The sequence below is a fragment of the Bufo bufo genome, chromosome 3 (genome assembly GCF_905171765.1).
Source record: "Bufo bufo chromosome 3, aBufBuf1.1, whole genome shotgun sequence".
NCBI classification, from domain to species: Eukaryota; Metazoa; Chordata; class Amphibia; order Anura; family Bufonidae; genus Bufo; species Bufo bufo.
In genome coordinates this window covers 373933701-373955547 of record NC_053391.1, presented here as the reverse complement: position 1 = coordinate 373955547, position 21847 = coordinate 373933701, and the positions used below count along the sequence as shown (strand labels likewise).

Genomic DNA, 21847 nt, shown 5'->3' with positions numbered 1-21847 from the left:
TTGAGAACCTGTGGTCCATCATCAAATGTGAGATTTACAAGGAGGGAAAACAGTACACCTCTCTGAACAGTGTCTGGGAGGCTGTGGTTGCTGCTGCACGCAATGTTGATGGTGAACAGATCAAAACACTGACAGAATCCATGGATGGCAGGCTTTTGAGTGTCCTTGCAAAGAAAGGTGGCTATATTGGTCACTGATTTGTTTTTGTTTTGTTTTTGAATGTCAGAAATGTATATTTGTGAATGTTGAGATGTTATATTGGTTTCACTGGTAAAAATAAATAATTGAAATAGGTATATATTTGTTTTTTGTTAAGTTGCCTAATAATTATGCACAGTAATAGTCACCTGCACACACAGATATCCCCCTAAAATAGCTAAAACTAAAAACAAACTAAAAACTACTTCCAAAAATATTCAGCTTTGATATTAATGAGATTTTTGGGTTCATTGAGAACATGGTTGTTGTTCAATAATAAAATTAATCCTCAAAAATACAACTTGCCTAATAATTCTGCACTCCCTGTATATAAGAACAACACCATACAAACATCAGTCTACCATAAACCTACACGCATATCAGGTTGAGCATATCTAAAGCTTATAGTGCACTGGCAGATCACACAGGCGATTGTCAGGAGGGAAGCGTTCCTTCCCGGTAATCGCCTGCTCACTGGTGGAGAAGACCGCCGCTATTACATGCAGCGATCTCCTCCTCAGTATGGGGACGAGTGATGGCTAATGCAATCGCTCGTCCCTATACTGAATCATTGTTTGCTGACAGCAGATCGTGATTAGACATCACGATCCTCCACCGGCAAATGATTTTTAAACCTGTTGAAAGATTCCAATTACCCGGTGAACGAGTGTTTGCTCGTTCATCAGGTAATCAGTGGCAGTATTACACTGCCAGATAATCACTAACGTGTGTTATTATGAATGCTTGTTAGCAATGATCTGCCAGGTTATCTGCTAGTGTAATATAAGCTTTAGATGGAATGGCTTCTAATCAAAACACACAAGTCCATCAATTACAGACAAGCTCTGTGATACAACCAGATCTGATTAGACACTGAAGACAGGAAACAAACATCTGCTGACACAGAGGAATAAATTTTTACATCAAAGATACCAAAGAAAAAAACAGCAGGGTGCTCCTTGTGGTCAACTACAGCTCTAAAATGAACATCTACTCCACAAAGATAATAGACTAAAACAGGTCTTTCAAGATCTGTATCTCCTTTTCTCCAAACAACTCTCAAATGGAAGGAATCTCCAGGTCAGAAGTGCCCTGTCATCACCATCAGAGACAGCCAGATTGTCCTGTAACAGCAAGAGATGCAAAACTTGTACCCACATCTTATCAACAGACACCGTCCATACACCCAACCAACAACGGGACTACAAAGTCACTGATGCATTCTCATGTGCATTCTCCCATATGGTGTACATGAAACAATGCACAACATGCCCCAATGATGGCATCTATATTGGGGAAACCATGCAGAAGAGACCACAGTATCATGAACTTAAATGGTCTTGGTACTGAAAAGCAATTTTAAAACCAGCTGAAAAATCTAGGAATTCAAATTGATAACATTCAAGTCATTGAAAAGAAGACTTAAAGGGGTTAAAGGGGTTATGCTAGGATTAATGTAAAAAATAAAATCAGGCAACATATAGTACACGACAGCCTCTTTCTAACAAAGCTAGAACCAGCCCTGTACCTCACATGGATCCAGAGATCTCCCCATTCATTGCTCTGCTAGATTTATATCAAGCTGACAGCTCAAGGGGAGGGTCTTTTCTGCTGCAGCTCAGGGGGCGTGTGCATGCTCCCCCTATCACAGCTCAGGAGGCAGTTGAAGGATAAAAACTGAGCATGTGCGGCCATCTCAGTGAGCAGGTCAAAGAAGTAAGAAAAAGAACAAAGAGCAGATGATGCTATACGGATACCTTTTATTGCATAACTCAGTGGCTATACAGAATTCTTAATTACAAAAGTATTCATATCAACATGTTGTTTTGGAAACTGTAGAATTTTTTTATTTTTTTTGGACAACCCCTTTAATTTAACACCTGGATTTATGGCCCACTACATGGATGCATTTCCTACCCCTCCTCATTAGACTGACTCCAGAGTATCTTCATTTCTTAATGAGGTTCCCTGGGAATTATTTAAAATGTCTGCCAGCAATCTGTCCTACAATGTGAGAAGGACTGGTTGACTTCACTTGCAGAACTGCCTAGGGAGGGAGGCAACGGGCCACACTTCAATATCCAGCACTTGCATATACTACATATTGGTGAGTGTTTCTGTCAGGATGCTAAGACGTGATGGCATGTCATAGACCAGATAACATCATTTCCATCTATTGTACAGCCGTGTAGTGTGTAATGAGGCCCGCCACCTCAACCTCCTTGACAGCTCTGCAAATGGTGGCAACTAGTCCTCTTCACAGTCTAGGACAGGTTGCTGGTGACCATTTTAACTAATTCCCAGAGAACCCATTTAAGTCTTAAGAAATTTACACTGCGCCGATGAACAGACAATTGTTGGGAAGCGTTCCTTCCCAACAATTGCCTTCACTTTAGTGGAGGTGAAGAGCTGCATTTACATGCAGCGTTCACCTTCACAGTGTGAGGACGAGAGATTGCTACTGCTTTTGCTCATCCTCATACAGCTGCATTATTTTTGGGCAGCAGAGTACAGATAAGACAGCACATTCTGCTGCCCAGGAACGATGATTGAGATGTCCACACCAACAATCATTTCACCTGATTTACAAGCATTTTGTTCATTCATCTGGTGATCTGCGGCACCTTTAGACAGGCAGATCATTGGGAATAAGTCTTCGTAGGAACTTTCTTTTCCGATAATCTGCCTGACAATTGGGCAGTCTAAATGAGGCATTAATCCAATTCTGTCCATTTGTCATGATAACTTTAGTTTTATTACTCTTTCTTATCTTGATGATGTATCATCCCATGCACTAATGTCTGTAACATGTTTTAAGTGTTGTGCTTTTCTCACAGTCACTCATTTCTGTATGCCTGATCTAAATAGAGTTAATTAGACTATTTTAATCCCATCCGTGTTTATATTTCCTAGTGCACTTCTGTACGTCTATAACAGGAGAAGACTTGTCCTTAAATTGAGGCCAAGTGAATCTAAACCTATCAACCATGGTTTAAGCATTTATGCTTGGTTATGATGAAAGGACACACCTTGTGCTCTGTCACTGTAAGATGCCCTTATTACAAGAAAAGGCTTTCCTCCAGTGTCTGTATAATTTGTATTATCTGATGGGTCAACAGATTCAAATTCAAAGAGGTCTGAAAGACAAAATATAGGGTTAGATCAAGTGACATCTACTGAAATATTTGTCATTTACCATTCATAATACATACAGACAATAAACTAGTCTCTAATCTTTTTGTTTAATTTCTTTCAAATTTTGCTACTAAAAAATCCTGTAAGGGAATATTAAATGTAGTGCACATTGTTTCTCTCCATGCTTGAGTGGTCAGGCTCTTAAGATGCCCATACATATTAGTTTAAAACTGATCAAAATGGACGATTTCAACCAAAATAAAGGTTCATAGGTTGAAATTTAACCACAAACGATCGCTTTAGCTGACCGGTAATAGGCTATTATCTAGAGGTGGGACGAATCGAATTTTTTTCGAATCCGAAAAGGTTCTCGAATATATAGAATCTTTTTGAATCTCGAATCCTACGAATCCTGTACATAAGAATTGTGTGAACGGTGTAAGAAACAAAGTGGTCCAAACTCAATATTCTTTTAATATGAAAAAATAAAGAGTCCTTACTTTTTTAACAAAGTATTCGTCAACACAGAAAGAAAGTAACAGCAGATAAGGCGCCAGTAGATAAGACTACGGAAGCTGCCAGAGAACCAACAACCTCAAGGACAGCGGCTGAAGAGGCTCAAACTGCGTCAGTTTATCTGAACCTCCTCCTCCTCCCTCTTTTGTGGGTGGAGAAAAATTTGGCAGGAGAGCTGTGCAAACATGTCCAAAGAGTGTCACCCGCTGCCCGGGCACGGCAGAGGCGGCTGCCCGGGACCCGAGGTGAGTGCGCTCCTTAGGCTGCTGTTATGCGGTGCTTGCTTTGAGTTTTACTAGGGAAAGTTCACGGGTAGGGAAATAGCAGGCGTCTCGGGAGGCGCAGAGACGTGACATCGCGGCGGGATTCGAATTTCATAAATTACGTCGGGATTCGAGTCTACGAATCCCACAAATCCAGCAAAATTCGAGGGATTCGTGGATTCAACTGATTCATCTTCCCACCTCTACTATTATCGTTTGTAAAGAAGTCCGCTGTGTTTAATATTTTCATCTGATCTTTTGTTCAAAAAAGATTGTTTGTGAATGAAAGATCTTTCTTTGAAAGAACCTTCCAAGAAAGTTCTTTCGTCCATCGCCTGGTTTCATTGAATGCGTCTGGACAGATTGAACAACTGTAACTGCCAATATGTACTAAAATGTGTATGGCTGTGCCTGTAAAGAGGAACGTTCACCAGATGATTGTTTATTCAACTGCTTTTCAACCATCAACCAACTTCTATCTAATGTATATGGCCACCTTTAGTGATGTATCGTCAGAAATATGCTTTGTGCTCTGAGCCAATAAGATGTTTCCCAACTCCTCTTCCACCCCCTCTCCCATTTATACTGTTTTGCTAAAACACTAAATGCAAGACTGCCACTGCACCCCCTTCGTTCTGTCTTCCATTTTCTGTCTTCCACTAAACAGATTTCGGTGACCAGGTTTCTGAACATCTACAGAGCCTGCAGCACACATCTCATCATTTGAATCCTCAATCTTGGGACATTTTAAGCCCTACTTATGATCTGCCCAAGAACGCTGACAAAACCTTTTGAAATGTCTACTGTCCATAAACTGCCACCTTTAAGGTCCCATTCACAGGACAATACAACAAACAAGAAAAAGATATGGAAAGTATGGCTGCAGTGAGCTAACTGGTGACTATAGGATGCTGGAATTTGAGGAAAAGGCCACTTTTAAGATATATTACAAAATGTTATATTATTACATGTACTACTGCATAGGTTGGCTTTAAGATTTCAATGTTACATTGTTTTATAACGACTCGGATGCCAGTAAAATGGGCGCAGACAGTTCCACCAAATCCCCTTCAGAAATGTCAGGTCAGATGCAGTTTTCCACCACCAGTTTTGTATATTGAACATGCAAGAAAGTCAAGCAATTCCACATTTTTCTGATGTCTCCCTCAGAGTTATCCTGTTAATAGCATTGGAACAATGTACAAATGCATTGCTTGCATGTTCAATAAATAAGACAGTTGGATCCATCTGCACCCATTTTACTGGCATCCTAATCTGCACAGAAGTCCAGGTGAAGCAGCGACGGACAATTGGGATAAAGTGGAGACCAAGAGTAAAATAGAGTTGTTCCTAGGAAGTGTTCAGTGAATTGGGTTTGGATTGCTGTATCCGAACCCAATTAGTTTGAAAAGTTTGTTGAAGACCTGACATATTAGATGTCCACTGATCAGCAGAAAAAAAAAACTGTCTCTTAAACATTTATGCAGACACAATGGTACATTTATGTATGTGGCTGTGCCTAGTACTGCAGATTAGTTCTAATCAAGTCCACACACTCTTTATTCTGTTGATCATGGGGGTCAGTCCCCAATAATCAGTCACTGAAGACCTGTGGGAAGGATAAGCTATCAATGGGAATTGGCAGAAAACGTATTTATGCTTGCAGCATTTAGTTCGTAACAAAAAAGAGAAATTTAAGAAATGTATTAATCGGTTTCAATTAGAAGAAGTCATTTACATTGATCAAAATTGGTTATCGTTTAGATTTCTAGTTGTGTCATTAAAGGGGGTGTCCCTGGTTCAGGGAACCCCTGGTTGGGTTCAAGAAACCAAACGGATTTGGAGAATCCTTATTAAGAAGCTCTGGCCTATGATAATGGCCGTATGAAAAGGCAAGCAATCATTCATATTACAACAGCAGAACAGAATTCATGTTAAGCAAAGAAGAAGACGAGGCTCCATACTAATGCAGACATCTGACAATGTGACAATGATTTGCAGCCTCTTATATTTATCTATATTATAATGAAGGTGGATGAAGCCTGTATATTACATGCTAGTAACATCTGTGTTGTGGCTTCTATTTATAACAGAAGCCACAATGTTGTTTTGTGGCCATTGCATGACAGACACTAGTGGCGCCTGATGAATTTTATGAACTTGTAATGGGTTCTGCTGGGGTGTGCACTGCATGCAATGCTAATATTTCCTGTCAACGACAAGAGAACCAATGCAAATGTAAACATAGCCTTGAAGAGATTGTACCGTAAACTACTTTACACTCTAAAATGTATTTTCATCAGTTACTCTCACTCCCATTCCTTCCTGGATTGTTTTTTATTTATTTATTTATTTATTTTTTATTTACCTCATTTACAGTTTTCTCTTATCCCCCATGCTTGAATTCTAATTTCTGGTTTGTCATGTGTCTGCTGTCCCATCATGCCTTAGGGCAGTCAGATTTCTCTTGACATCATATGATACTAACCATACTCCTTGTTTTTACCAATGGCACCTCCTATGTCCTACATTACAAGGCTCAAATGCAGGACTTAAAGGGATTCTGTCAGCCCACTAAACCGTTTTTTTTTTTTTTGTTTAATAATAATGCCTACACTGCGATCTCTGCAAACATAAGTAAAATAATAATTTTCGTTCAGTAGAATTTGATAAAACGCTATTTTTATAATATGTAAATTACCTTGCTACCGGCAAGTAGGGCGGCTACTTGCTGGTAGCAGCCGCATCCTCCGATCGTAATGACGCCCCCTCCGCATTGTGATTGACAGGGCCAGCGGACGGGATCTTTCTCTGCTGGCCCTGCCTGTTTTCATTCAATATCTGGCGCCTGCGCCGCGGCCGTACCTATCTTCAATCTGCGCAGGCGCACTGAGAGGCGGCCACTCACTCGGCCGCTTCATCCTCAATGCGCCTGCGCCGATGACGTCACATCTACACCCGGCGCAGGCGCATTGAGGAGCGAGCGGCCGAGTAAGTGGCCGCCTCTTAGTGTGCCTGCGCAGATTGAAGATAGGTACGGCCGCGGCGCAGGCGCCAGATATTAAATGAAAACAGGCAGGGCCAGCAGAGAACGATTCCGTTCCCTGGCCCTGTCAATCACAATGCGGAGGGGGCGTCATTAGGATCGGAGGATGCGGCTGCTACCAGTAAGTAGCCGCCCTACTTGCTGGTAGCAAGGTAATTTGCATATTTTAAAAATAGCGTTTTATCAAATTCTACTGAACGAAAATTAGAAAATTATTATTTTACTTATGTATGCAGAGATCGCAGTGTAGGGATTATTATTCAAAAAAAATACAAAAAACGGTTTAGTGGGCTGACAGAAGCCCTTTAACCAACAACAACTGAATATCAAAACAAGTTTGCCACAGGGTGCAATTGTAGGTTATTAACTTCAGAATAAGGCAATTCTGATAAATGGAGGTATTTGGGAAAAGTGATATAATTTAATGACTGAAGTTTTTATATGATAAAATATCAGTGTACAAACATTATACATCTCCAGAACACTGCACTGCACTGAATTGTTGCAAAAGGTTGAAATACTGAAATCCTTTGACCTGAAACAATATAAAGAAATTAATTTCCTTAAGGCTGCAAAGAAAATCACCACTTATATATGCAAATTTAATCTAATGGATTCATACTTATACTGATTGTTCATGCTGATTCTGATTGCCATAGAGCTGAAAGCTTGAAAACCATTTGATTTTAATGTCAGAGGAGTTTCATATCATCATCTGGTTGCTTACAGGTCAGGTGAGGTGTCACTATGCATTTTACATATGATGTAACAGCCTGGCTCAAAGCCTCATATGCAAAACTGTTCAAACTGTGTAAAAATCTCACTTGAACAAAATATGCACTGTAGCCACAATTCCCATTCAGATAACCAATACGTTGACAATTACTTTAAAGAGTAACTATACTTTGACATATTTTATTCCATTTAATAGAGAATGGTGTAACTAGAAAATTTCTAAATCACTTCATTTAAAATATATGCATCCACCTGAAAAGCACACCCACCTAACGTGCAGTCCACGGACGGTTGTCACGCAAAATCCATCCCTAATAACAAAGACTCAGAAGACAGCAGAGAGGAAGTGGGGGGTGTTAGAACTAGCTGAGATCCTAAGCCTGATAAAACAACTTCTTCTACACTGCTACTGAATACCACAGGAACCTCCTGCCTTTCTGTAAGTGTGATATATCTTTCCTTATCAGCTTTCTGAGCTCCCTAGAAGAAAACAAGCACAGTGGGAAGTAAGGTCACTGTATACAGTACAGGCAGAAAGGAGACACCCACTGCTTGTGAGAGAAATGCATCTAGCTGTGCAGCCAAAACAGGGAATAATAAGAGACTTAACAGACTTAACAAACATAACAGTCCCTTTACATTTATGGCTGTACAAAGAAGTACAGCCTTTATGCAAACTTTTTTTGAAAACTCAGGTACGCTTTAAGCCAAATATGAAACATTGCACACTAGGTGATTTACTCTAAATCTATGAGAAAAAAAACCTCTCTGTGTCTCAGTATAAATTGTGACATGCTCCCATGTATGCCATATTATGAAGCTATTTATATGAAGCATAGCTTCAAGGCAAGAATATGGCTTCTCACAAAAAGCACCATCTATTTTGTAATGCACATCTGTGGGGACTGCCCTTGTCACTGTACAGGCACCAATTACACACATGCTTGCATAACTCCTTAGGCTGCCACAGAAGAATTTCCAGGTTTGAGTAGCACTGTCCAAATGGTGACATGAGGCAAGGGGATCTGGTCTCTGCCACAGTCAGTTATTAGCTGCGGTTATGTCAACCTGGATGTTTTCAGCAAGGGAGCCCAGCAAAGCATCAAAGGCCTGGAAGAGAAAGAGCAGGGAGCTAGCGCTGGGAAGCAGGTAATCAAGCTTCCCTTTAGAGATCTGGCCAAGAGGTGGGGGGTTTCCAGAAAATAACAAACAATTCTTGCACAACCCCTTTAAGGAGAACTTTTACCCTTTAGCAGGTTTTCTGGGAATTTGATATTGTTCTATATCTATCCTGTTCATATATCAGATTGATAAAACATGTTACTAGAGGGATTTCTCAGTCAGAGAGTTCCTCGCTCATTTGCCTTCCTTCTTAAAAATACAGTTAAAGGGTAGTTTACATCATGTGTTTGCCCTATGTTTAACATATAAGTTGGGTAAAAAAAAAGGATGCAAAAGCGTAGTACACTATGCTTTTCCATCCTGCAGAGTACAGCAAAAAAAAAATAACATATACTTTAACAGAACCCTATGGTGAGACATGCCACTTTATAGCATTCGTCAGAGGCATCCATTAACATACATGTCATGTGTATATACTGTGAGGGATTAGCTCTTTTTCAGGGGTCATTCTCACAATTATCTTCACAACAGCCGGATTGCACACAAAACAAAGTAACACCTTGCCCGTCTAAACATGAAATATCCCTACCTCACTTAAAGCACCACTTACACACGGTAATAACATGCGGCTTTTCCAGCCAATAGTCCAGCTCACTTCCAGGCTGTAACAAAGTCAGTCCAGTACCTTTGGGGATATGGGGTCTAGCAGTCCTGCCGACTCTGACCTTGCGACCGTCGTTTCCCAGACCTCACGGAGTCCCCTAAAGTTCAGACTATCAACTAGCCCCGTGGCCCCTCAGCCAGCCTGGCTGAGACCACTCTTACAGAGCCTCCAGCAGGACTCTGTTGCACAAAGACTCTCTCTCTCTGACTGACAGTCTGGGCTGGGCCCTTATCCCAGACTGATTGTTGCACCTGGTGCTGCCTCAGACCTGATGACTGACGGGGAAGACATGGAAACTCCTGCCATGAATCTCCCCTAGCAGCTATTAAGCCTGTCACTGCCTCGCACTACTAAAAGTGGGACAAAAACGTGATGTGAACAGAGCCTAAGGAGAAATGGCTACTTAAGTTAAAATGTAACTTTACTTATTTTATAATTAAAAATTAATTCATTAGGCCTGGTTGGTCTGTAGTGGGTATGGTATGCTCCTGCACTGCTGGGCTTTGACTTTAACAAGCTAATGCTTTACTCTAAATGCTTCATAATAGAGAACACTAACACTTAATACTGACTATAGGTGGAGCCATCGCACTTAAAAGATTGACTCCAGATTAGCACAGGAACCTAGACTATGACTTGACCTACCTTTCCATAAGCTGCCCCTACTCTCACGCCTTCTCACCTTAGGGGAGAGGCAGCTTATGGATATCAGATTGGTGCATATCCAACACACCGCAACCCCACTGATTACCTGTTTTGGGCAGCTGTCAGTGCAGGAAACTATATAGTGAATGGAATTCCCCGTCCACTGTAGAGTTTACGGTGACGGCCTACTGTAACTATGCTCCCATTCACAAGAGCCCTGTGTTTCCGTCTCTGTCCACTATATATTTTCTGGCTCCAACGAATGCCTGAAACTGAAAATCAGCGGGAATGCAGGCTGTCCAATCCCCATTAATCTGATATTGGTGACCTATCCTGAGGATAGATTATGAATATGGATCCCCACAGTGTCCCATTATAGTCAATGGGACCTGGCAGTGCTCTGGCCATTTCTGGCCTAGCTGGATACAATGAACTCCAGCAGGCTGTTACGGCAGAGGTTTTAACACTAATGTGAAACTAGCCTAAGTATGCTGTATACTTTTAAGTTCCTGCAGGTGACTGCATGTAGCCAGTACATTATTATTTAAATAGACACTGTACTTTCGCTTGCAGAAATCAATAGTAAAAGTGTGTAATATATCTCATCAGAAAAAAAAACTCTTTTTTATTAGCTACTTCTTCCTCTGCCTCCTAAATTGATTGCTCACCCTCTATTGCAACTAAAATCTCTCTTGAGAGATGAGACTAATTATCCGATTACTCAGCTCACTGCGTTTACATGCTGCCCCTAGAAGTCTATGGAGAGAGGAAGGGGAATAGGAGAGAGCTGCTGTAGGGAGACAGAGGCATAGACACACAGAGACAGTGAGTACGAGCTAACTGTAATCCTGAAGATTCCCAATTACATGGCTCAGAACTGCTGTAAAATGTTCTACATGCTGCTGCTACTTCTGGTGTGGTGCTACAAAGATATAAGGGAGTAAGATCTCCTCTTCTTTGTGTGTGCAGTATTTGGAATATATCATAGCAGCTACTCTACATCCCTAAAACTGATAATCAAAAAGTGCAGAGGAGAAAAATGCAGGATACACGTCACATAATGGCCAGATACTGTTATATCTCATGTGTATATGAGGCAGCTTATTCTGAAAAGTCAGCCGAAATGGCAGATAAGCTTTAAATCTTTTCTATCAAGAAAGAATATTGGACCCCCATCACATGTTTGATTATTTCAACAAACTTGCAGAAGACTAGCAGCTTTGTATGGTCAATTTCTTGCTTACCTACGTTACATCTTAGTTCCAAAACTCCAGACTGATAGTGACTACTGTTGTATATCTAATCTAACTCTTGAGATTGGTTAGTTTATCTCATGTATTTTTGCAAATGAATAAATAAGACAAAATAATATAAATACAATAAATACTTTTTATATTTGTTTTGAAATAAAATATTTCATGTATTACGTTTTTAATGGTTCTTACATAGGCAGATGTCTATGTAACCCAAAAATATAATGCATGCTAATTCAACTCTACTGATACAGACACCTTACCATTATACTTCAGCAGAAACAGATGGATATCTCTGTTCACGGTTTCATTTGTATTGACCTGTTCCAGTAGAATTGGTTTCACAGAACTTGTTTTGGAATGTAACTTCACATGGCCAGAATACACCGATAATGTCAGTATTAAATCAGTTGGATCAAAATCTTTAAAAAAAGTCTATTGAAAGAAGAGGTTTGCACATAAGTACCGTACATTAGCAAGGAAAAACATTGTTAACACCAGTAGAATAAGGCTACTTTTACATCTGTGTAATGAATGGGGACAAAACTGAAGCGTTTTCCTCCAGTTCATTACCAATCATTTCCCACTCATTTAGCTTCATGAATGATCATTACTACAATCGCTACTTCCCATACAGTTTAATTGACTGTCGGCAGCATGCTCCTATTTAACTAGGGCAATGTGCTGCATTGCGTTGAACCTTTGTCCGTAATTGGGCCAATAATTTGCCCATTGAAATAGGCCCTAATTTTAAGAACTTACATTTGAGGATGTCTCAGAGTAATCCCTTGGAAAGATCTTCAGCACAATATCTTTGACACCAAAAGGCAAAATTTTAGGAAAATTCTCAGTAACCATTGTGCCTGTAAACAAAAAAATAAATACAAAACTATATATGTATACAGCATAAAGGCCCCCTTACTGGTGGAGCAAGTCCTTCTCTGCTCATTGTCACTCCTGTTTCCTTGCTATGTACTCCTGCTTCTGTTATTAGTTGCCCTGTTTTTATTTGCCTGTCTATGTTATGTATGCCTATGTGCCGTCGGTACCTTCTGGTACCTGTTGTCCATTCGTTCCTGCTGTCACTGTCTAGTTCACGCTCCAGAGTGGACCCTGGCAACTTCCTTCTGCAAAGCCTAACCCTACCATCTGGGGCCCTAATGAATACCAGGAGTATTACTAGACAGTGGCGCAGTGGGGGTTTTCTCCCACTGTGCTGACGGTACATAGAGCTCATGTTTTGTCTGTGATGCCTTCCCTGGTTTTTGTTTGTGCAATACTTGGACATGGTGATGGTAAGATAATGCTAGCAATAAATACAAGAATAAACAAAGTCTGGATATACATATACTTCAGAGTAAAGTATCACATATGAAGGTTTCTATTTATAATTTATGACACTGAAAATAGGAAAACATTGTGCCTCATTATTTGCAAGAGACATTACATACCTTCGAGCCTTGGAGACAGTTCACGGACTCGCCTGCACATAAAAAGTACTAATTAATTTATTTTAATAATTTATTTTTTTTCCTGTTACAAGGCACAGTGTAATAAGCTGTACTCCTAGTGGAATTACAAATGTAATTAAGTTTAATTTTTAGATAACAATAAAAGTAAAACAGTAAAAAGGTGGAACCCAAAGATGTCAAGCCCTATATGACTATGCAACCAAAAGCACCCCTTATCTGCCTGGATTTATGTTGCTTTGTCATTGAATGACAGTTATTTTTTTTTTTACACTGGTGAGCAACTCTCTACTAACTGATTTGCAACTGTCAGATAACCTCAACTTCCCTATTAAGGAAAAGCTGCGACTTGCAACAATGAGAATTCCAACCATGTGAGAACTGTAGGATACATTTTCCCCCACTAGAAAAATTTTGCCAAAATTTTACTGCATCCAAAAGCTGCAGTGACTCTAGTGTTACATGTTCTATTGCACAAAGACCATACAGTTCAGGTAAGAGTTCAAGTTTTAGCATAAATAATGTTAAACGTCAAGACATTTTAAGAAATGGTTGACACAACAGCAAAAGCTGGAATAAAGATATAGTCAGTGAAGTAATGAAGCAGTCCAGGAACAAATAGCAAAGGCCCAGCAGATCTAGGTTTGTAACTGACCAATAGCAGAGTCTACATGTGGAGCATAGACACAGGAGCTGGAGCACAGACACAGGAGCTGGAGCACAGACACAGGAGCTGGAGCACAGACACAGGAGCTGGAGCACAGACACAGGAGCTGGAGCATAGACACAGGAGCTGGAGCATAGTCACAGGAGCTGGAGCATAGACACAGGAGCTGGAGCACAGACACAGGAGATGGAGCATAGACACAGGAACTCAAGTACAGAAACAGGACTGCAACATAGCCAGAAGCAGGGTGTGGTCTAGGATGTAAACAAGGGTCATCCACTGGAAAGCAGTTCAGGAACCAGACATAGTAACAAGGCAGAGCATAGTGATAGATAGCTGGTAGCACCCCAAATACCAGTAATAAGCTGGAACTAAAAAGAAACTTGGAACAAAGTAGCCTGAGGCAAAAATCTACAAAAGAACTGGATGGATCTATCCAAGAATACACTTGTGAAATGTAAGTAGATCAAGTAACCTAGATGATGAAACTGGGTGGATATTCATAGCAGATTTTGATTGACTCATTTGTAACAGCAGCAGAACTCAGAACCACTGCTTTGCTGGTGTAGCAGGATGTGGCTGAGATGTTCGGGCAAAACAATATAGGGGGAGATTTATCAAAACTGATGCAAAGGAAAACTGGCTTAGTTACCCCCAGCAACTAATCAGATTCCCAGTTTTCCTTTGCACCAGTTTTGATAAATCTCCACCACAGAGTTGGACTGCAGCCATAATAGCAGAATTAAATTTAAAGAGGATTTTTGGTGTGGATTTTGGAGAGGATTCTATGGATTCAATGACCTTCCTCATTGATTTCAATGAGGAATCTGTGTGTTAATCCTTACAGCACCATTTTTCTACTTGTGGTTTTGAAAACCGCCCCCCTGGAAATAAAGAAGAGTCCTGTCCATTGCTGACGTGGATTCCCCGTGATATCAGTGTCCAAAATTCCCACTGAAAATGGGCAGGAATGAAAAGCCTCACCGAAAATGCATGCAAAAAACCTAATGCGGATTCCACATTAGGTTTTTCAGCACTGAACATACCCTCAAACAAGCCACCCAGGTCAAAAAGCTGAGTAGCTGTGTAGGCCATGACACTTTTTCTTGCTAAACATTAAATAATTGAACATGTAACTACTCCAGGTGTTACCAGGACACAATTAAGGCTACTTTCACACTCGCGTTTGGTGAGGATCTCTCATGTTTCTGCACAGATGGATCAGTTCAGATAATACAACCACATGCATCAGTTCAGAACGGATCCGTTTGTATTATCTTTAACATAGACAAGACGGATCCGTCTTAAACACCATTGAAAGTCAATGGGGGACTGATCAGTTTTCTATTGTGCCAGATTGTGTCATAGAAAACAAATCCGTCCCCATTGACTTACATTGTGTGTCAGAACGGATCCGTTTGGCTCAGTTTCGTCAGACGGACACCAAAACACTGCAAGCAGCGTTTTGGTGTCCGCCTCCAGAGCTGAATGGTGACTGATCGGAGGCAAACTGATGCATTCTGAGCGGATCCTTTTCCATTCAGAATGCATTAGGGCAAAACTGATCCGTTTTGGACCTCTTGTGAGAGCCCTGAACGGATCTCACAAACGGAAAGCCAAAACGCCAGTGTGAAAGTAGCCTAAATCATAACTTGTACAGCTAATTTGTTTTCGAAGCCACACATATAGTCAAAGATCGCCTGTTTGCAGTCAAGTGATAAAGTACAAACCTGTATCTGGAAAGGTTCAATTTCTAATTAGTTTACTGGCCAAATCAATACCATTAAAAGAACAACTCTGTATAAGTAATAAGAAAAATCCAATGTTCTCCTTCATTAAAATTAATTTCTACATACCCATGTACCTTTAAAGGTGTAAGTTGCACTATGTTGTATAAGAACCTTAGAATTTCATCACAAAACCTACCGGTAGCTCTTGCCACTGCTGATTGACAATTAGGAAGAGACTGCACTAATTATGCTGTCCAGAAAGCTGCCCAGCAAAGCATCAGAGCAAGACTAAGGTTTGCTCATGAACATCTAGGTAAATACCAGGACTTTTGGTACAATGTGCTCTAGAACAGCGAGGTAATGTTAGATGGTCACAGTATTGGAAGACATGTTTGACAAAAAAAGGCAGCATTTCACCAACAGAACCTGACACCAACTGTAAAGCATTGTGGTAGGAATGGTAGGGCGCAGGGCTGTGCTGCATCAAGGAATGGGCAGGTCACCATCATAAAATCCACATATTAGTCAAAGGTGGACCTTTCAACATGACAATAATGTTGTAAATGCCAGTAAATCCACCAAGGCATGGTTAAAACTAAATAAAGCAAAAACGCCTTAAAGGGGTTTGCCACTTTCTGGTTTGTGTTGACCAATATGTTTGTGAGATGACTATATGGCACTTACTAATATAGCCTTTGTTGATATTCTGTGCGGTTTTCTATATTTCATAAGGCAAGCCCATTGTTTGCCAAGTCTTTTGTGCTGTCCGCATGGAAGACCTGTTCATAAAATGCCCGCTGATGGAGGATCCTGTGATTAGGGAAATCCCTTCCATGTGATGTCTCCTCCATTCAAATGCACTGCACATGCCATATGCACTTTTGGGAGTTTAGTACATGGAGGAGGCTTCGTGATGTGTCTTACATGACCCTCCATCAGTGGCCATCTTATGGACAGAACTTCTATGCAGACAGCACAGAATATTTGCTAGTACAATGGATTATAAAATATAGCAAACGGCACAGAATATCAACAAAGATTATATTAGTAAGTGTCAAATGGTAAGTTTATCTACACATTGGTCATAAGTAGCCAAAAAAGTGGACAGCCCCTTTAAACATTATACAGCTGAGAAAAAAGTAGGAAACATTTACTACATGTCAAACACTTGTACATTTACAAAAAGAAGCATCTGCTAGAGATTGTTTCTGTCAGAGGATGCACAGGCAATACAGTCAAGGTTGCACAAATTTTTTCCACAGAAAGAGATGGCATATTTTTGAATGGTTTATTAAATGGATTATTATTTATATTTACTTCAAGGCCATTTTTTTCTTTTCAATTAGATCACCTTTATCTTCATATACTGTGCTGTGACTAAGATCTTATGATAGAAACACGTAACAAGATATTGAAGATGTATGCATGTTGATGTTTTGAAATAAAGTATAGAAGATTTTACACCGCTCACAGGAGTGCTGGATATTCCTTTCTTCATGTGTAATGTCTGAAGTATAATAAAGGACAAAGAAAGTGAGGCCCTGAACTGACCCATCTCACTATCCCTACCTAAACGGCAATACCACAACTGGTCGACGGACCCTACACTATTAAGTGCAGAGACGGAAAAACAAACACACAGACAGACAAACACAATAAGGCAGAGTCAACAGAAAATGGGTCAAAACCAGACAAGTTACAAAGTACAAAAACGTATGGCAAAGAAGGGTCCAAGACGAGCCAAGGTCAGAGTGACAGGAATAAATCAGGAATACAGGAACAAGGGAGAATGGAATAAACGCTAGTGAGCCACTATAGACTATCACTAGCACTGGAAATCCTAGGAAATCACGGCCATTCTAGTGCCGCCACCTCACATTACAAGGTGGACGACGTGCTGCATGTTTGTCTGTATTAGCTCAATTTACCCTGTGTTCCTGATGAGCCTTAGTCAGGCAAAACGCATAGAGCTATAGATAGGGTTAGCTTGAGGACAGCGGTGCAGATGATCCATTACAGCAAGCGCTGAGCCGATGATTCGGCGTTCACTTCCTTTACAGCTGGAGGGTTAGGTGCAGACATTGTATCGAATGGTACCACAGGTTTTTATGCTAACAATTAACAGATAGATTGTTGAACCTTGCTTGGCCAGATTACATGCAACTGTGCACTGGTTGTTATTTTTTGTTGGGGGCATATGGGTCTCTGTATGTAGATACTCTCAGTGACGTCATTTAATTCACTGAACTTCACTGAGGTGATTAGTATCTTATCCAGGCCCTCTTTGATCACTTTAGCCTGAATATACCTGATCACACAGGTCTTTCCCTTCAGTTTTGGTTTTAAACATTCCTTTGAGGCAGTGAGTTGTATTGTATTGTGGAATGTGAACCTAGTAACCTATATATCAGTAATTCATTATCACTGGCACTGGCTCAAAGCAATAGGGGGTTTAAAAAGAGTGCTGGGTCCCCAGACCAGAAGCTGATTGGTCCAGTGAGCCAGCACTCCATAGATCATTCAACAAAACAGAACAGCAATAGGGCAGAAGGGCTGTCATTCAGCCCACTGCCCGTCTCTACCTGCGCACGCACACTGCGGAGAGAAACAGACTATTGCTCCCTGTAAACAAGGACGAAGCTGTGCCACTGGGGGGTGTGGTTCAGTGAACCGGGCTGAAGCTGAGGAACGCGCTGCTGGAGCCTGAGCAGGTAAGTTGGTAAGGTACTTATGTGACGAAAACCGTACCCCGACTGACGTCGGACATCAAATACGTAGAGCCAGCGAGATACGATATAGTCACTGGTTACCAAGGCGTGACGTTACGCCGTCCCTGAGGAACAGGTAAGGTCAGCTTGGTACAGTGTTCACAGACTCCTCCTGTCCATACGGGCACAGAGAGGCAACAAGCTGAGGGAGCCTTTTTACTTCCCCAGTGAAACAGTGCTTCCTCAGCCCGGGAAGACTGCCACGAGTTTCTCGTTTGATATAAGCCCGGTCCGCTAACGGGATTATATAGGGTGACAACCCGCAGTAGCGTATAACTAGGCCGAAACATGGACGTGGGGATTCGTGATCGAGATACCAGACAGCACAAGATTATATTATATATTTAATTGCCATAAGGGCTCCCTAGACATAACACAATATACACAGAACATATATAAAGTGGTCTTAGTGGTAAATACAGATGGCGTGGTACAACAGGGTTAAGCAGAACAAAAGTCAGTTTACCAGATGGATGAGTCCTTTGGGTGGTGATGAATAATGGGTTTCTGTAAGGCTTGGCTGTAGTATGCAGCATGTAGCTGGCCCCTCCCCTCCCAGAGGCGGGCACTCCCCCACTCCTCCTATGCTGGGGCTAGCAGTAAATGAGCCACAAAACCGATTAGGGCTCATGGCTCCAGACTAGAATTTCGCAGGGAGGTGGTTCTGGGACCAATGGATCCGCCTGGGTTCCAGCTACCAGTAGAGTCCAAGCATGGTACCGTTATTTGGTTTCTGTGGGGAGAATGGCATTCTACCACCAAACTATGACCACAGGCCTGTTCATCGTGGCCACAGGGACACAAATATGTATCTGCTTTATGTCTGTGATGGACGGGCAATTCATAATCCCTTATGAATCGCTGGTGCCATGATGTCTGATAATGTTCATTAAACTGGGGAACGGCCTAGACGCCCTGCAGGGAAGCTTTCCTGCAGGATCCGTGCTATCTGAATGGAGGTGAGAAATTGTAAACGAAGGTGGCCTGCTAGAAATTCTCTGCCATTTGGCTGGGCTTTGAAGCAGGGCCCTCCTGTGCAGTTCACTACCTCTGCTATCTGACAGCAGATGGCTGGTGTGGGAACATGGCTGACATTAAATAATAATCCATATTCCTCAGACCTTACATCATGTTTGAAGCTTTCCAGATATTTTCCATGCACCCAGATGACTACAATTAAGAAGTCAGGTGAGCTGACTACAAGTATGTACTGGAACCCTTCATATACAGTTCAAATGAAGATCAACCATTGCTATCTCCACAAACGTTAACAAGAAATAATGTTGAGGTGTCCATTCGTCACAATAAAATATACAGTACATTAATATGTATGTACAGTATATTAATATTATTTTGGATTTATGTATTACCTTTGTCTTAATCGATTCATGCCAGGGACATCAGCAAGTAATCCTCCTTGTTGTAGGTGGATCCAGGCTTTCTGGATATCAGCTGTAAATAAGCGATATCCCCCACTCAAAAATATCTGTACAAAGAAAGATGTTAAAAATGATAATACTACTATTACTTTATGTATTGTATAGAAACTGCAATTAGACTTGCTCCAGTTGCTCACATTATGAGGGTTTAGTTCTTTCAAACTAATCTTATCATCTTTTATAAAGAGGTAAGTTCCATAGTGGACTGGGGTAATACTCTGGATGTTGTCTATCTAGAATTTTCAAAGGCGTTTGATAGTTTACCACATATAAGGATGGGAAATAAAATAATATTGCTCAGACTATGGGAAAATTTGTGTGTAATTGGGTTAACAACTGAAAGTGGTTATAAATGGTACAGTCTCAGATTGGGTCACAGTCACTAGTGGGGTGCCACAGATTTGGTCACAGTCACCAGTGGGGTGCCACATTTATTATTGGCCTTGTAGATTGCTTACAGAGCAGAATTTCAATATCTGCAGATGCTACTAAGCTCTGCAAAGTAATCAACACAGGAGAAGGTAACATAATATTACAACAGGATTTGGGAAGGCTTGAGGCACGAGCAGAGAAATTGCAAATTAATTTTAATGCGAAAAAATGTAAAGTTATGCACTTGGGCAGAGGAACAACATGTGCAATTATGCACTAAATGGTATGACATTGGGCAAAACTGCCAGTGGAAAAAAACAAGGATATTGGTGAACAGTAAAATTAAAGAGTTATTTCAGAATCCAAAATATGTCTCACAAGCCCAAAAAAAGTATGGGGTATAAAGTATAAATACTCAATCTCTAGTAAATAAATATTTTCAGTAGTGTCCCACATCACTAAATCACTCACCACTTAATGGCACACAATATGATGCTTTTAAATTGCTTCCTATGGTTAAGACATGTAATTCAGCTGCAGCTTGATGGTAAAGCATGTTCAGTTGCAGCACTAGAAGTTATAGGAGGCTGTAAGTGGGGGCTAATGTGAGAGGCTCAGCAGCAATGCAATGCAAAGAGGTACCGATGTAGTAGAGTTACACTCATGTTTTCAGAGATTTCTGAGATGTGTTATCTAAACTAAGCAAACACCTTCAATTGCTTTTCAATGGCTTTTGTTTCAAGATAACACAAGGATTTAAGAAATTTGAGTTAAGAATTTGAGTGCTAACCCAATCTGGGGTGCTGCTGAAGACAAGTCCACTCTTTTGCAGAGGAGGAGCACACAGGGAGCAACAGTGCAAGAAAATAAATGTAATTATACATATTTAGGATATAGCTTAGGATAGTAACTGTCACAATCTGTATGCCAAAATGGTGTACATTGGAACGCGGGACTAGTCCAAAATACCCCCAATAACACCAGTAGTCAAAGAATTACATTTCCAGCCACAATCACATTAAAGCAAAGTAGCAGTGGAGGAACTAATTAATGCACCACTACCTGACCAGGTTGTGGTTTAGTGGAAAATAGGTCTCCTTAGAAGCCTAAAAACATGTCCTTCCTTAAGTCAAGGCTCAGAGTCCTCAAACCACAAGCGGGTCCCAAACACAATGATAAAGGCAATTCAGGCCTGCTCCACAGGTGATATGGTCTTAGACCACTAGGTATGAAAAGAGGACGCAAGTAGTGCAGACAGTACGGATAGGTTAAAAGCAGGGTAAATTTATTCTCCATACTTACAAAGATAGGTAGATTCGCCGACTTGTGACTTATTCTGATGTCCTGGAAGAAGCCAGAATTTGGAGAAACCCAGGGTCGGGCTTGACGAACAGCGCCTATACATTTTTTACATTTATATGATTGTTACTACCTATCTGTGAGTATAGAGAATAAGTTATCCTGCTTTTTACCTATCCGTATTTTTTGCACTATTTGGGTCCTCTATTCATATATAGCGGTCTGAGGTCACATCACCTGTAGAGCGGGCCTGGATTGCCTTTATCCCCATGTTTGGGACAAGTTTGCAGCTTGTGGATTCTTGACTGAAGGAAGGACAAATTTTTTGACTGCTGGACCTATTTTCCACTAAACCACAAACTGGTCGGGTAGTAGTGGGTTGAATAGTGTTGTACTCTGTGTGCTGTGAGCCTACAGGCTTCTTTTATGCGTTTCGGCCAAATGCCAGAATATCTCTTTAACTGTAGCAACCAGTGTCAGGCAGATGCTGCCAAGGCAAGTAAAAATAAACGCGAGAGTCATAGAT

The 21847-nt window shown here is 41.0% G+C and overlaps 1 protein-coding gene across 1 annotated transcript in view; it reads right to left on the bottom strand.

Moving 5' to 3' along the window:
- LOC120993805 overlaps positions 1 to 21847 on the bottom strand; it is a 198675-nt gene that overhangs the window by 165085 nt on the left and 11743 nt on the right. Inside the window, exons 4-8 of the mRNA XM_040422271.1 lie at positions 19582 to 19697; positions 13029 to 13060; positions 12340 to 12440; positions 11841 to 12012; positions 3228 to 3335 (exon numbers count right to left, since the gene is read on the bottom strand). Of these exons, the coding sequence (XP_040278205.1) occupies positions 3228 to 3335; positions 11841 to 12012; positions 12340 to 12440; positions 13029 to 13060; positions 19582 to 19697 (529 nt within the window). The remainder of the gene's footprint in view (positions 1 to 3227; positions 3336 to 11840; positions 12013 to 12339; positions 12441 to 13028; positions 13061 to 19581; positions 19698 to 21847) is intronic.